At 40.4% G+C, this 14,443-nt stretch overlaps 1 protein-coding gene across 1 annotated transcript; it reads left to right on the top strand.

The window, feature by feature from the left end:
- Positions 1-460: 460 nt before the first annotated feature.
- On the top strand, positions 461-12,737 carry KRT222 (keratin 222). The gene is made up of 6 exons (XM_044446966.1): positions 461-588; positions 6,812-6,940; positions 8,028-8,248; positions 10,262-10,341; positions 11,220-11,322; positions 12,524-12,737. The coding sequence occupies exons 1-6, from the start codon at positions 493-495 to the stop codon at positions 12,735-12,737; spliced, it is 843 nt and encodes a 280-aa protein (XP_044302901.1). The 5' UTR covers positions 461-492.
- The last annotated feature ends 1,706 nt before the right edge of the window (positions 12,738-14,443 follow it).

Here is a 14,443-nt window from a genome sequence, read left to right as displayed (position 1 = left end):
ATCTTTCTTTATATATCATCAAAATCTATAACACATATAATAATATATATTATAGCATCATTGCTTTTCCTTAAATGCTTATCATAATATGCATCTATTGGAAATATCAGAGGAGAAATTGGAGGGCTAATTGTTTTTATGCAATATCAAGTTCTTATTAAAGCATCACTAAGTGCATGGCTATTGTTAAAGCTTTTTGATTGATTCCTCAGTGGAATGCAGACAAATTTCTTAGCTGTGCACAATCTGGTTCTAAGACAAGGGTGAGAACCTCAGAGCTACAAGAAATGCCATTGCTTCAATGCTGTTGCTCAAGGAAAACAACTCTGCCACTTTAAAAAAAAAAAAATGTGAATTTCCCTCCCTCCTCACCCTCTGCTCTAGCTCTCTCTTCTCTCTCTCACTTTTACTGCAGCCCGGGAACGCTTTGCAGCAGCCTTCTCGCCCTGTAAATAAGGTTCAGTTATAGCCAAGGTGGAGGATGGGAGCAGCATGGAACTGTCCCAGCTCCTCAATGAGATCAGGGCAAACTATGAAACGCTCATCACCCGAAGTCAGATAGAGACCGTCCTCTCAGCAGGGACCCAGGTAATGATCATATACAGACAGGCACCTACCCGAATAAGGAGACATTCCAATGTGTACTCAGTTCCTCTCTCAGCCTCTGTGAGGTACAGTATTTCCTTTTTCAATGCAGCATTTTACTGGGGAAGGGAATCTGATTTTTTTTTTTTTTTCATACTGCAGTATGTCTAGATAAAGTGGGGAAATACGTTAAGGATGTTAAGGTAGCATTGTGTCACCTTGCATTAAGATATTTATAGAACTAGGATGGCAAAGGTTTTGCTGTTTCCCTTCTCCTCCAAATAAAATACTGAATAAGCTGCATTTAAAAAAACCTCTTTTAAGGTGGGTTAAGATTTCTAGGCACCTATAAGATTATGGGAGCTTATGTTTTACTCTCAAGGTAAGGGTTAATGTCCCTAGAAGACAAAAGGGGGTGCCAATGCTCTGCAATGCTTTGCTTGCCTGTTTCGTGTCTCATATTTCTTAAAGGTTACCTGGTCACAGTGACAGCATTAAAAATTCACACAGTAATAAATGTGTCTGAATCATAATCGATGACCTATCTGACAACCCCAAGCACCATAAACCACGAAACTGAAGTAGGAAGGAGGATGAGCTAATCACTCTGCTGTCCTTTGAAATCATTATTTCTGAATGAATGGTCCTTTTATAATCTCTTAAGGCTGGCCGGCCACTTCAGCCACTTCGGTAGGTGGAGTGGACACCATTTGTCTGTTTGTTGTGATAGCTTTCAAATCCTATCCCAAGAGCTTGGGGCAGGTTATAACATTCTTTATCTAACCTCATGAAAATCTGAAAGGTTAGGCCTGGAGTTAGTGACATGCCCATCCACCAGGCTTCTCAACAAATCTGGTGTTTGGAGCTGGATGTCCCATATCCCAAGCCAACCCACCAGCCAGCACACCACACACACAACTTATTCTATGTAGCACTTATGCGAATCACTGAAACCATCACCTAATGTTGGGCTTACAGGTCTGTTTTGTATTGTGGAAGTGTAGAGGCACAAAAACCAATAGCACCTGAGTCGATGGAGAAGCTGAGGGGCAGGAGGTTGGGGATGATAGCCGTGTTCTTTCTAGCTGGACTGACTGAAATATCTTCTGACTTCCATCATTACCTGGCAAGCAGGAGGCCGAACTTTATGATTAACATTTGATTGCAAATGAAGCCACTGTTTGGGGCCCTTTGAGCTCTTTATGGCCAGAGTCAAACATACCTTAAAGGGCTCTTCTCTGTGATAGGACATTACTGTTTTCCCTATGCCAGGGAGTAAGGACCTTGGTAGCAAGGGGAGGGCCTACCTACCTTTATGCTATGCTCATCATCTAAGGCTCTCTTTCAAGTGCCTCTGAGAGGTGTGTATGTTTCCAAGTAACTGGCCTTTATAATATGTAGAATATAGCAATTTTAAGTTTTTTTAAATTTATAACGTTCCCAGAAATCTTTGGTTATCAGGTGGCAGGGAAGTATAATAAGCAAAAGAAGGATGAATGGCCTTGAATGGCCTTGCAGAGGGCGCTCTGTGTGTGTGTGTGTGTGTGCGTGTGCACTGTACTTCTTCAGGCTTTTCAGCAGAAATTCAAAACTTCTGTTTTGCAGGACTTCTTGCTTCCTGACTTTGTGAACCTTATTTTGGCCTTCTCTGGCAAGGTTGCTTAGCTTGGCAATATGTAACAATTACGGTATGACTGTGCTGCTCTTGTTTTGTAAATGTTTAGGGTTAACACGTTGAATAACATGTCCAGTTATGTAGGTCAAGTATTCCTGGGCCCTGACCAGCTTTTGCCATTGGCTCGAAGCCCTGTACAGGAGCTCTGAATTTGTTTAAGAAGGGAGCGCACTAGCCTACCCCTTCCGTCATCATGTCCATTGCCCTAAACTGCTGTCTTCTGCATCTGTGGAGCCTGCTATCTTTTGTATTTACACAGGTGTCCCATTTGATCCAGAAGGCTTTTTCCCCAGCATTCTGAATTGCATGGAGAGCCCCTGTGGCTACAGGAAGCTCTCTTCTTCAGAAAGTCACCCTCTGAGTGTAGAGGGTGAAGAACCTGATGACAGATGGAGCCTGCTTCCTCTCATCACCTGTTTATTCTACACAAAAGCCCAATACTGAAATAGGACTTAGCCTATTGTTTCATGAGGTTCCTGAATAGGGTTTTCATAATAGGTCTTTCTAGTCAGGTAAGTCCACCTGCCATCTGCTTCATGCACATTAGGCTTGAGAAGTTTCTGTTAATGTTTGAGTCTCTGAGAACACATGTGCAGGCCTTGTCAGGTTCTCTCCTCAAAATGTCTGGTAACCATGGTCTCGTGGTTATCCCTATTTCTCAAATTCTTGGTTTCCAGAAGATCCTCTATCAAGGGCTGGCCAGCAATTAGGCAGTGCACAGAGCAGATGCTGAGGAGCAAGAGAAAGCTGTGGGTGCCGCCTGAACTGGGCTCCTGTCACAAGCACAATGGAAGATGCTGCCTGTGCTCCCCCCCCCCCCCGGCACCCCGGTGTTGAAGCCAACCTGGTTGGCTTCTGTACACAGAATGAGGGGACATGCCATTTTCTATCCGGCCACTGATTTGCTCTGATTTACATGATCTGCATGTGCCATACGGGTGGCCATCATCCTTGCTTTGAATGCAGCTTTTATTTGAAGGGCTGCCCTGTCTGATTTAAAGATAAGAAACCCTAACAAGGGGCAGCATGCAGAGCCCTCGAAGCTACAATTGGAGCTCAGGAAGCCCATGGAGTAGGCACACCTGGTCAGAGTCTTCCCCACTATGTTGTGATGATTGGCCTGTGGTCGTTTCATGCTACTGACTTACGACGATCTTCTGAATGAACACTCTCCAAAATGTCTAGTCCTTGATAGCTCCGCTCAGCTCAAAAGGTGCATTGTGTTTCTATGTAAATAATAGAAATTATCCCTATAGATAGTAACAGGCATATTCAAATTGGGGTCCTCTTTCTTGGTGTGGCATTGCCAGTGTTTAAGCAATGCATGATTAGCCAACCTGTCTGCCATTCACTGTGCCTGATCAGATCTTCGGTGATATCAATTGTGCCTGTGCTTATAAACACGCCCCAGCTGAGACTGTCTCATGCAGAGACAATGTGTACTTTGGCAATGACAGAGTATGCTGACTTGTCCACAGACGTCTTGGTATTTGGAAAAATGCGCACTCAGAATTAGGTATGAGCAAGGATCCACAAATTCTGTCTGGAGCTGGTCACAAGCAATTATTTACTAGCCAGTAGTGAAGTTCAGTTCCCACATCATAACAGCAAATGTTTAATGCATTTTCAAGACAGGTATCAGCATGATAAGAAATGAAATGATTGCTAGAATGTAGTGATTTATTACCAGTGCTTTTTTTGTCATAGAATGCACCAGAACAGAGTTCCAGCACCTTTTTTCAACAGATTTTCCAAGTTTTAAAAGTAACTTTTGAAAATTTGATGTTTGGTCCACATGGATTCAAATCACCCTGTTGAGCGTAGCAGGTTGGCGGCAAAATCATTAAAACGGTGCATGCGGGCTGCTTGTGTGTCGAGTCCGATACATGCGTACTTTGTCCGCGCTGGTTGTGATGGCGCTGCTCCGCTTGTGGCGCTGCTCGGCTTGTGATTGGCCGTGTGGTCACGCGCTGAGTGCTTACTGCGAGCGGCAACCATGATGTTTCGTTACACAACTGACGTGTGTGGGTGTGTGTACAGTGATTGACTACGTGTGAAAGGCAAATAATTTCATGCATTCCAGCACCTTTTTTCTTACAAAAAAAGCACTGTGTATTACTAGCTCGGACTTTATACAAGGCAACCCACGTGTGGTCTAGGGGCATCTGGCAGGCTCTGCTCAAACCTCCCCTTCTAAGTGAGGAGAGGACAGCACTTTGAAAAGGCAGTTTCCAAGGGGAAACTGGTTACTCCTATGTCAGTAGGTCTCTTTGTCCATTGCAGCTTTTCTGGTGAGCTTGCCAGGCACTGTCCATGGGTTCTCTTCGTAGGTTGTTCATGGTTAACAAACCTTGGAATTGGCTTAAGAAAGGACTTGTTATATGCTGTCAAGTCATTTCCAATTTATGGAGGCCCTCCAAATGATTGCCCTCCAATATGTTCTGCTCAGCTCTTGTAAACTCAAGGTGATGGCTTTCTTTAGAAAAATACTCCCTCTTATATTTGATCTTCCTCTTCTGCCTTTCCCTGTCTAGACATTAAAATGATATATATTTTGGAACATTTAAAATTTATCTTTCGGTCAACCCGGCTACCATGGGTTTTTCTTTCTTTCTTTTCTTTTTGTTAACTGGAGATTTAGCTATTTATTTATTTTATTTATGTATGTATTTATTTATTTGGAGTTTTTGTATGCCGTCCCATTTGCATAAGCCTCGGGACATGAAACTAGAGTAATAAGATTTAATATTTATTTTTATTTATTTTATTTATTAAAACATTTTTATGCCGCCCCATTAGCTGAAGCCTCGGGGCGGCTTACAACAATAAATTAAAACATCATAAATAACATTTTAAAATATATACATTAAAATAAGATACAAATATACAATATAAAATAAGCCGCCCTGGCCCGATAAAATTCAATAATATTATCATTTAAAATGCTGCTTAAATAAAAAGGTCTTCGCCTGGCGCTGAAAAACAAATAACGATGGCGCCAGGCGGACCTCTCTGGGGAGCGCATTCCATAACTTAGGCGCCACCGCTGAGAAAGCCCTCCTCCGAGTAACCACCCTCCTAACTTCTTCCACGGAGGGCTCCCGGAGAAGGGCCTCTCCCGCCGATCTCAGGGGGCGGCTGGGCATATATGGATGTAAGCGCTCCTTCAGGTAACCAGGACCCAAGCCATTTAGGGCTTTATAGGTCATCACCAACACCTTGAATTGGGCCCAGACTTCAATGGGGAGCCAGTGAAGCTGACGGAGAACTGGAGTCATGTGAACATAACGTCCAGTCCCCGTCAGCAGCCTGGCAGCTCTATTTGGAACCAATTGAAGTATCTGGACTGTCTTCAAGGGTAGCCCCACGTAGAGCGTGTTACAGAAGTCAAGACGGGAAGTCACCAGCGCATGTGTCACTGTCGCAAGGCAGTCGTTCTCCAGGTAGGGGCGCAGCTGATGAATCAGCCGAAGCTGGAGGAAAGCGCTCCTCGCCGCTGCTGTTACCTGAGCTTCCAATGAAAGCTCAGGGTCAAGGAGCACTCCCAAGCTGCGGACCTTATCTCTAAGAGGGAGTGCAACCCTGTTCAGGACAAGGTTCAATTCACCCTCTCCAAAGCCCGATCCGCCAACCAACAGGACCTCCGTCTTGTCTGGATTGAGCTTCAGTTTATTGGCCCTCATCCAGCCCATTACCTCGGCCAGGCACCAGTTCAGCTTGAAGCTGAACTTGATATCACTTGAAGCTGGGATATTATTCTCAAAGCATACATTCTCTATAAGTACCAGGTAGACTAACTCAGTTTGGAATCTATCCTTCAACCTAGTACACCATCTAAGATTATCTCCAGCTTTGTTTACAAAATTGGCCTGCTTTCTACCCACCAAGTAATCTGTGTTTCACCTAAGGATGGTGATGAATTGTGTGTGACAGCTGGATTTGTATTTTCAGAGATGATGGATCAGCCATTGTTAGTTTCTTCTTCCCAACAATTCAGGTGCAATCTGAAACTTATCTGGCAGAGCCTAATATGAATGTCTGCAGCTTCCTTCCAACTTTCCATTTTATTTATGGCTTTAACATCAAGCACTCCCACCTCTTGCTTTGCTTACCATCTCACCCAGTGAAGACTTCTGGAGAACTCAAAAGCTTGTACAGTATTTTGTGAACTTCAGGTTGGTCTAACCAAGCCATTACAGGAATATTTTCTGAACTTTGCAAAGGCAGCCCCATGTAGAGCAATCAATATGTAACTACAGCATGTGCAGTTAAATGGAAATGATAGGTTAAATTGATAGCCAGGTATACCACATTGTTAGTCCACTTGGTGAGAATGCAAATTCATTATTAAGCATTTGGAAAGAAAAAGGAAGGAAGATCTATATTAACTTATTCATATGTACTGAAACCTAAATCCAAGATTTTTCTCTCCTCAGTGACCAAATAAATGATGCTCAGGAGGGGCTGTGCTGCAGAAATTTGGGGTTTATTCACCCAAGTGAAGTTAAAAATCTTCACTGATTCTGGCATGCTTTGCTTGCTTCCTTGCAGCTAGAAGCAGCAGCTAGTGAGAGAATGAACAAAGACGAAGAAGTCCTAAAGGCAGCCAGGGAAGAGTTAAACGAAGCGAGACGTCAGTGGCATCACATGCAGATGGAAATTGACTCTCTCCATGCTGTGGTAGGTTTCTGTTGGCATGCAGTGCAGCTCCAAAATATCTTTACACAAAAAACACCATTTGGGCAATACGCCTGGAAAGTGTTTGCTGGAGAATCAGGTACTACAGAATAGGCAGCAAGGCTGCTCATGGGAAAAGCACAATATTATGACTGTATCACCCTTGTTTTCCATCTGTTGTGATGGCTCCCAGTAGGTTTCTGGGCTCAATCAAAGCTCCAAATGGTTTGAAACCAGGTTATCCGAGTGGTCATCTCCTTCCACACAAATCTACCCACACATTAAGGTCATCAGGAGGGGCCCCTTTGCACATCTCTTTATCTTGTGAGGTGTGGAAGTAATTGAGAGCATGTGATCAAGCCTTTACAATCTGGAATTCTTTAGCCAGAAGGTGCTCAGCTTGTTCCATGTCTTAGCACATTCAAGTGGAATTTGAACAGCACTCTCTGCTTTAGCTTTTGGCAAGCCTGGTTGATTCTGTTCTGGATTGCTGGTTTGCTGTAGGATTATTTTGTTGTTGTTGTTTTGGGTGAATGTGCTTTTGCTTAATCCAGTGACTGGTCTTTTGTCCTTTTATTTTTCATTATTTATGCAATTATATGCCAATCATTTGGTCAAAAATGTGGGATAAAAATAACTTAAATGAATCTGTTAAGTTTATATGGATCCTTTGCTAATCATTGTTCATCAGTGCTCTAATCATTTTTACAGCACTGTTGATTTGAAAGACAGCAAAAATTGTTCTGAAGTTTGAAGAACTTTTACAAGTACCACATAGTTAAGAATATAACCAGAAAATTTGAAAAAAATAGAAAATATTTCTCCTCAGGTAGCATGATATGCTTTATTTGCATTAAGTCACCTGGATTCATTTTAACCTGACGTAGACCTGATCCAGACATCTAAATGACTTAGCCCTTATTAAATGCTGTAAACTATAGAGATAAAAATTAAAAGTACTGTTATAAATATTGATTTGATTTAAAACCAACTTAAGTTTGTTTGTTTGGAGCACTGTCTTGGTTTAAAAATGGTCTTGGGCTTTTTAGAAATACTCAATGGAATCTGAACTAATAACTTAATCTAATAGGAAAAGGGTCTGGAACGTTCTCTTCGTACCACTGAACGGCAGTACCAAAAACAGCTAAAGCATCTAGAAACAGAGATTGAAGGTCTGGAGAAAGAGCTACAAGATGTTCGGCAGGGAATTGATAAACAGCTTCAGCAACATGAAATATTACTAAACACTAAGATGAAGCTTGAGCAAGAAATAGCTACATACCGCAATCTGCTGCAGCAGGAAGAGGAAAGGTACTTGCATATATGACTCAAATCCCACAATTTAGCCTAGACTATTTGACAAGTATGAATTATTTCTTTATTTCTTAAATTTCTATCCCACTTCCTGAGCTAAGGCTTCTATGTATCTTAAGTCTTTAGCAAATCCAAGTATTTTGATATCACTGGGAAACCTAGTTTATGTACTAACCACAAAATGAGCACACCATGTTTGATTCAGGGTAATGGGTTTATGTACTAACCACAAAATGAGCACACCATGTTTGATTCAGGGTGATGGGCAGGCTTCCTCTTCTACAACAAAGCAATGACAAACCATAATTGGTTGTTACAAGAACTAGCTTGCACAAGTCAAGTATTCCTCATTCCCATGTCCTGCTCAAGAGCTACTGGAGATTGCCAAAATATATGGCTAAAAGAAGCTTTATGTGTGAGACACATTCTGCAATTAGCTGACTTGAACATACCCTCATAAAAGAGATGTTGCAACATTCAGTAGAGACAGAACTAGTGTTTTTGCTGAATAAGACATAACCTGAGACCCACAGACATTTCAAATGTACATACTGAAGCTGCATGTATAAATAAAGGAATCCTATACAATACCAAGTAAAGTATTCACTTTGAGTTCAGTAACTTTTCCCACATAGTCAACATCAAAGATGCCCAGCTATCTAAATCCTGCGAGTTCTTATTAATCAACTCATTCAATTTGAGCTTGATTATTTGGGATACATCTCTAGAAAGGATTCCCAATTAAGCAATAACTAGGCACCATCAGAATTTCTAATTAGTTAATACATTGCATGATATAATATCTCCAGCTGACATTACATCAGATCTTGAGCAATTAATTGAAGAGCCAAACATGTACCAAAAGTATTAATCACCTGCAACCAAGTTGAAACAGACAACAGAAGTTTCAAGTTAAACAGTAAACAATCATCAGCATAAAGAATAATGTTGATTTCTAAACTATCGTGCACAAAGCCAAAAATAATATTATTCAGTGCACAATTCATAGTACAATCCAGAGCTTCCAAACATAAACCAAAAATCAAAGGAGAAAGTAGACATCCCTATCCAGTACCTCTCCCAAGTGAAAAGAACAACCCCCCCACACACACAAAAAGATAGCTCCAGATCTGAATATAAAATTCTAACCTTTCTCAAAAACTCTGCCAGATAGCCAAAATAACTCAGTGTTAGTGAGAATACATTTCTAAATTTTGCAGAGGCTGTTTCACCTTCTGAAGAAACAATAGCTGCCTGGTCTGTTCTGTCAGATCCACAACTAATCTATCAGCCCTCTGTCTATGCTGAATATCTCCCAAATGATCTGCTCAAACCAATGTTGTAATGTCTTGAAATCTATCAGCCAGAATTGTAATCAGTATTTTAATATTCACATTAATTGATGAAATAGGGCAATAGTAAGTATGATCCCTTCAGGCTCAGGAACCACAGTAATATAAAAGCATCATTTCACGATGAAGAAGGGGAGCCTATTTAAAAAACATGATTATTCAGAGACCAACAATTTGAAACTAATTGGTTGAAAAGTGTTTTCTGCCACTCAACTAGAAACTCACATGCATTTCCTGTATCCACATTCCTGATTGCTGTCATAATTTCCTCAAAGTCCAAAGGAACCAAAAGGAACAGCCATTATAAAGAATCCAAATGCAAAAGATCAATATAAGAGGGGAAAGTATGCATAGCCTGCTTAATTTCCCATATTATGCAAATCAGAATAAAGCTTTCAAAACTCTGAATGAATATTCGTGAAAGAGGGCTGCTTTCATCATTTTGCTCTCATCCTTGACAGCTGAAATCCGTAAAAGGTTGACGGTTTTGCTGCTGAAGAGGCTGTTGTACTGCAGGTCAAACAAATGCAGTATGGATCACACTGAACTTGTGTGCTTGGGCACAGAACTCAGCGATTGCAATCATTCAAGGTTCTTGCCCACTTGGAAGACAATATCCATTTAAAACCCCATTCTTATCATTTTTGTTTATTTCTAGGTTTCATTGTTCTGCACGCCAAGAAAGAAAAGATGACAAAAAGCCTACCACCAGCAGAATAGCATTTATCTTGCCTTCACGTGAGTTTCCTTAAAACAGGACAACATAAAAGGATAGTCCAGATTTCAGATAAGCCTTAATTTGAAGAAAGGCTCACAGGATTTCAGGACAATAATTGACTGGAAAAATTAAAATTTTTTTCCAGTTTCTGGGATTTACAGTAGCATGGTACAAAATAATTTGTATGCATACGTGCTTCTTTGTACAATACCATTAAGACCAGCAAATCCAAACTGTCCCTGCTGTTTCCCAGCCAGGGAACTTCACACCCACCCACTTGCATATGTGAGTGTCCTCACCCCGAATCTCTATATCCCAGGCATCAAGGTGAACTAGTCATATAATATGTAGCACTGCCATGTTCTGGCTTGAAAAAAAATCTATTTACTTATGGGTTGAAATAATAAAATCATAAAGTTGGAGGGAGCCTTGCAGTCCATCTAGGCTAACCCCTGTTTATGCAGGAAATCCAAGCTAGAGCTTCTGCAACAGATCGTTTTTACCCTCTGCATTATGCTCTCTTGTGAGCACTGTCAGTAACTGAGTCCACTGCTCTTACCATTAAGGTGTTTCTCCTAATTTTCAATCAGAATTTATCCTTCTGCAAATTTAGCCAGTTAAATCTAGTCTGGCCCTCTGGGGCTGCAGAGAGCAAGGGCTTCCAGTAGTGAAGTTGTAAAGCTAGGCTAATCAGTTGAATAGCTGAATTATTATGCACAATGAGATGGTACAGACCCAGACTTGATGTTCAGAACGGTGATTTTCTGCTCTGAAAGGGGTAAAAGACAAGAAATGAAAATAAGGTGGATACATGTCTTATGGTGCAACCTACAGACATGTGTTTGTTGCTGCATAATGGTGAATATTATCCTATATTTGCATTTTTCCCTTTATACAGCAAGTGAGTTAAAGAAGCATGAGATTGAAAAAGTGGAAATACTGACGACACAAGCCATCCTAAATGTTGCAAAGGAGAGTGCAGAAGCACATGGCACAGTACAGTAAGTCAAACAGGGCAAAACAAAGTGCATTCAAGAAGTAAGAAAATATTGTCAAAGGCAGGTCCAGCTTAGGATATTTCAGTACCACATAATACTGCCTCCACCTGCTAAACCACAAGGGACACAATCCTTCTGACAATTGTCCTGCATAAATCAAATGCAATGGATGAAAAATGCAACAATTGGCCTAGTGCTATCAATTATGTCCAAAATCTGCCACTCATGGTGGCCATCTCACCTTGCCTGATGGTAGGGTCACTTCTGCTGTAAGGTCCTGCCTTCATATGTTGTTTTTAAATAGTCCTGGGTTACCCAATGCAGATGTTTCTTAAGTGCCACCGTGGCGCAGCACACCAGCTAACTTTTGCAGTTTACTAATTTATCAACTGTGATGAATAACATGCAGCTCCTGTGGACAGATTACATTATGATGACCAGCTACACCTATTTACACAGAAGGGCTGGTTTTTTCAATGGGGTTGGATTGCACCGAAAATGTTAAAGGCATCAAAAGAAGCATTTAGCAAAGGGTTAATACAAAAAGATAAAGTCTAAAATTTAATGCACCACAAATTAAATGATAGCCTTCACTCAGCATTGCTTAATTCAACAGAATTGCTGTTTTCTCCTAAATAGGGTGTGAAAGCAGATCTTCAAGGGCATATATATATTCTGTTTTTAGAGTATTATTAATATGTTCCCTAATAGAACTCATAAGAACATCAAAAGAAAAGCCTACCTACTCCAGCATTTTGATTCTGCACTGACTAACCAGATACTCATGAAAAGCAGGTCATGAGTACAATACCCCCTCATAGTCATATTCCCCATCCAGTGGTACTGGTAGGCATATTGCTTCCAATAATGGGGATGGCATATAGCCATTATGACATAGCCTTTAGAAGCCTTATTTTCCACTAATTTATTTAATCCTTTTAAAAAGCCATTTGGGTGGCAGCCATCATTGCATCTTGTAGCAGCAAACATTGCTAAACATTAGATTCCTTCTATTTTACAAGGGAAGAAATGCAGAGTCACACCTTCCCAATATTTTTTCCAACAAATACAGCCATGTAAAAGACTCAGCAGCCTTTGTTAAATATACCTCTGTGTGGTCAGGACAGGCTACTTTTTATCACTTTATTAATAAAGTCATGCTTTGCCTTAACATCTGTGTGTAATGCTTACTTTATTGTTTCAGGACAGAAAAAGTCGATGAAGTTATTAAAGAATGGGAAGGCTCTTTCTTTAAGGACAACCCTCGCTTAAGGAAAAAATCAGTTTCACTGCGTTTTGATCTCCACCTGGCAGCCACAGATGAAGGTTGTTTACAGACTAAACAGAAAAGCGTGCCTGATATTGAAGTGAGATTGGTCATGAGGAGGTCTTGTAGCATCCCATCCATCAAAACTTAAATCAGCATCAAACTGACCCAATGATTGCTCATGAATGGGTTTCAGAAATAAATATTAATATGGACGTAGATGGACTACATGATTGGCTCCTGTCTGTCAAAATCAGAAGCATATTCTTTCAACTAACATATATTCCTATAAACTAGTGTTATTTTGAAGATACTAGAGAAGTTTAAGGATGTTACATTGAGAAACAATGCCCGTTAGATTATTATGCTCCTACTGGAATACTTTGTTTTCTCATTTATTTTCCTTCAAAGGCAATTTCTTCGCTTTTAGAAATTTAACAAGCATTTATGAATGTAGTATGTCAAAAGACCTGTCTTTGCAGAACAGAAAATGCACATCTAAAATTATTAACTCTAGTATAAGATTAGGACTGATGTAACTGTAACTGATGTATCACTATCGTAAAAAAACAGTTGGCATTTCTCATCCAGCAAGTGATAAATCCATATAAAATTTCATGGGGGCAAGTATGCCTCAGTCCCACTAACTTCCATGCGATACATTGCAGAAAAAAATGAATGACCACTGCAAGGCTCATATATACAATGCTTCTTCTAACAGAACTGGCCAGTAATTGTACAGTTTACCACCATAGGCAGATTTCTTCCCAAGGGATCGATGCTAGTATTTCCAAAACTCTTTTTAAACACCATTTCAAACTATAACTTGCCATATGTTGTTATCAGCACTTGTGAAATCCTGGTAGATTAATCCAAAAAGAGGCTACAGCCAAGGTAATAATTTAACAAATAGGAAGGTGCCCATGGCTACTAACTATCATTGTTCTAATTGGCTTCTGTTTTGGTGATAATTGCAGGGTTATTGTCTTCTGGCCTATGATCTAAAAACGTGAGAACATGTGAACTATCCATTAACCTGGTTTGCACAACACAGCAACCCATGGTGGGTTGTCTCGCTTGTCTGTTTCAAGGTGCCTTGTTGTCACATCAGCTTATTGTGATGTGCAAACCAGCCCAATATGTAGGCCATGTCAAATGGCCTGTTTGGTATATTTCTTACTACCCTTTCATTGTGACTTTGACCAAGGAGAAACTTTCCTTGAAAAGCAACTGTTTGCAAGGATTTTTTTCAAAGCATTTTCCTATGTTTGCTTAGATTGTTAACCTTTTTCTCAAAGGCTTTAAATAGTTTACTGGTTTCTTTAATGACTTGCCAACTCATACTTTTGAATGGAAAACATTTATTGTAATCACAATAGATTGAAATCCTGGTTTCTTAGAAACCAGTGGCAAAGCTATTGATTTTGAAATATCCAGGGTTTCAGCAGAAGCCTGGTAGTTACAACAATAACAGGGATAAAGATATTTCAAGTATAAAATACTGATGATTATGTCCGTGCCTATAACATTTGGCTGCCATTTCAAAACCTAATCCTTTCAAGATGTTAGGACCTCCACTCCCATCGGTCAGCATGGCCAAGGATCCAGAATGCTAGGAATTGTAGTCCAAAACATCTGGAAGGCACCAAGTTAGGGAAGTCTGCCATATGATCATATCAACTGGATCTACAGCTGATCAAATGAAGCTAAAAAGGGCTACAAACTGAAGCCAAAATCATGCTCAAGTCTTACATGTAGAGCATCTTCTCATAATAAGCCAACCAGGGAGAAGTAAAATATTTTTACATTTGTGCTCCATCATGCCAATTCAGCTATCGCACAATTACAAGCAAAAAA

Source organism: Varanus komodoensis, unplaced genomic scaffold, assembly GCF_004798865.1.
Source record: "Varanus komodoensis strain SLA01 unplaced genomic scaffold, ASM479886v1 scaffold50, whole genome shotgun sequence".
Lineage (NCBI taxonomy): Eukaryota > Metazoa > Chordata > Lepidosauria > Squamata > Varanidae > Varanus > Varanus komodoensis.
The sequence above is the reverse complement of the archived record's forward strand: the minus strand, read 5'-3'. Positions and strand labels throughout refer to the sequence as shown.

Coding starts and splice junctions, on each gene's coding strand:
- KRT222 (XM_044446966.1), top strand. CDS start 493: ATGGAACTGTCCCAGCTCCTCAATGAGATCAGGGCAAACTATGAAACG. Junction 10,342..11,219: donor AGCATTTATCTTGCCTTCAC/GTGAGTTTCCTT, acceptor CCCTTTATACAG/CAAGTGAGTTAAAGAAGCAT. Junction 11,323..12,523: donor GAAGCACATGGCACAGTACA/GTAAGTCAAACA, acceptor TTATTGTTTCAG/GACAGAAAAAGTCGATGAAG.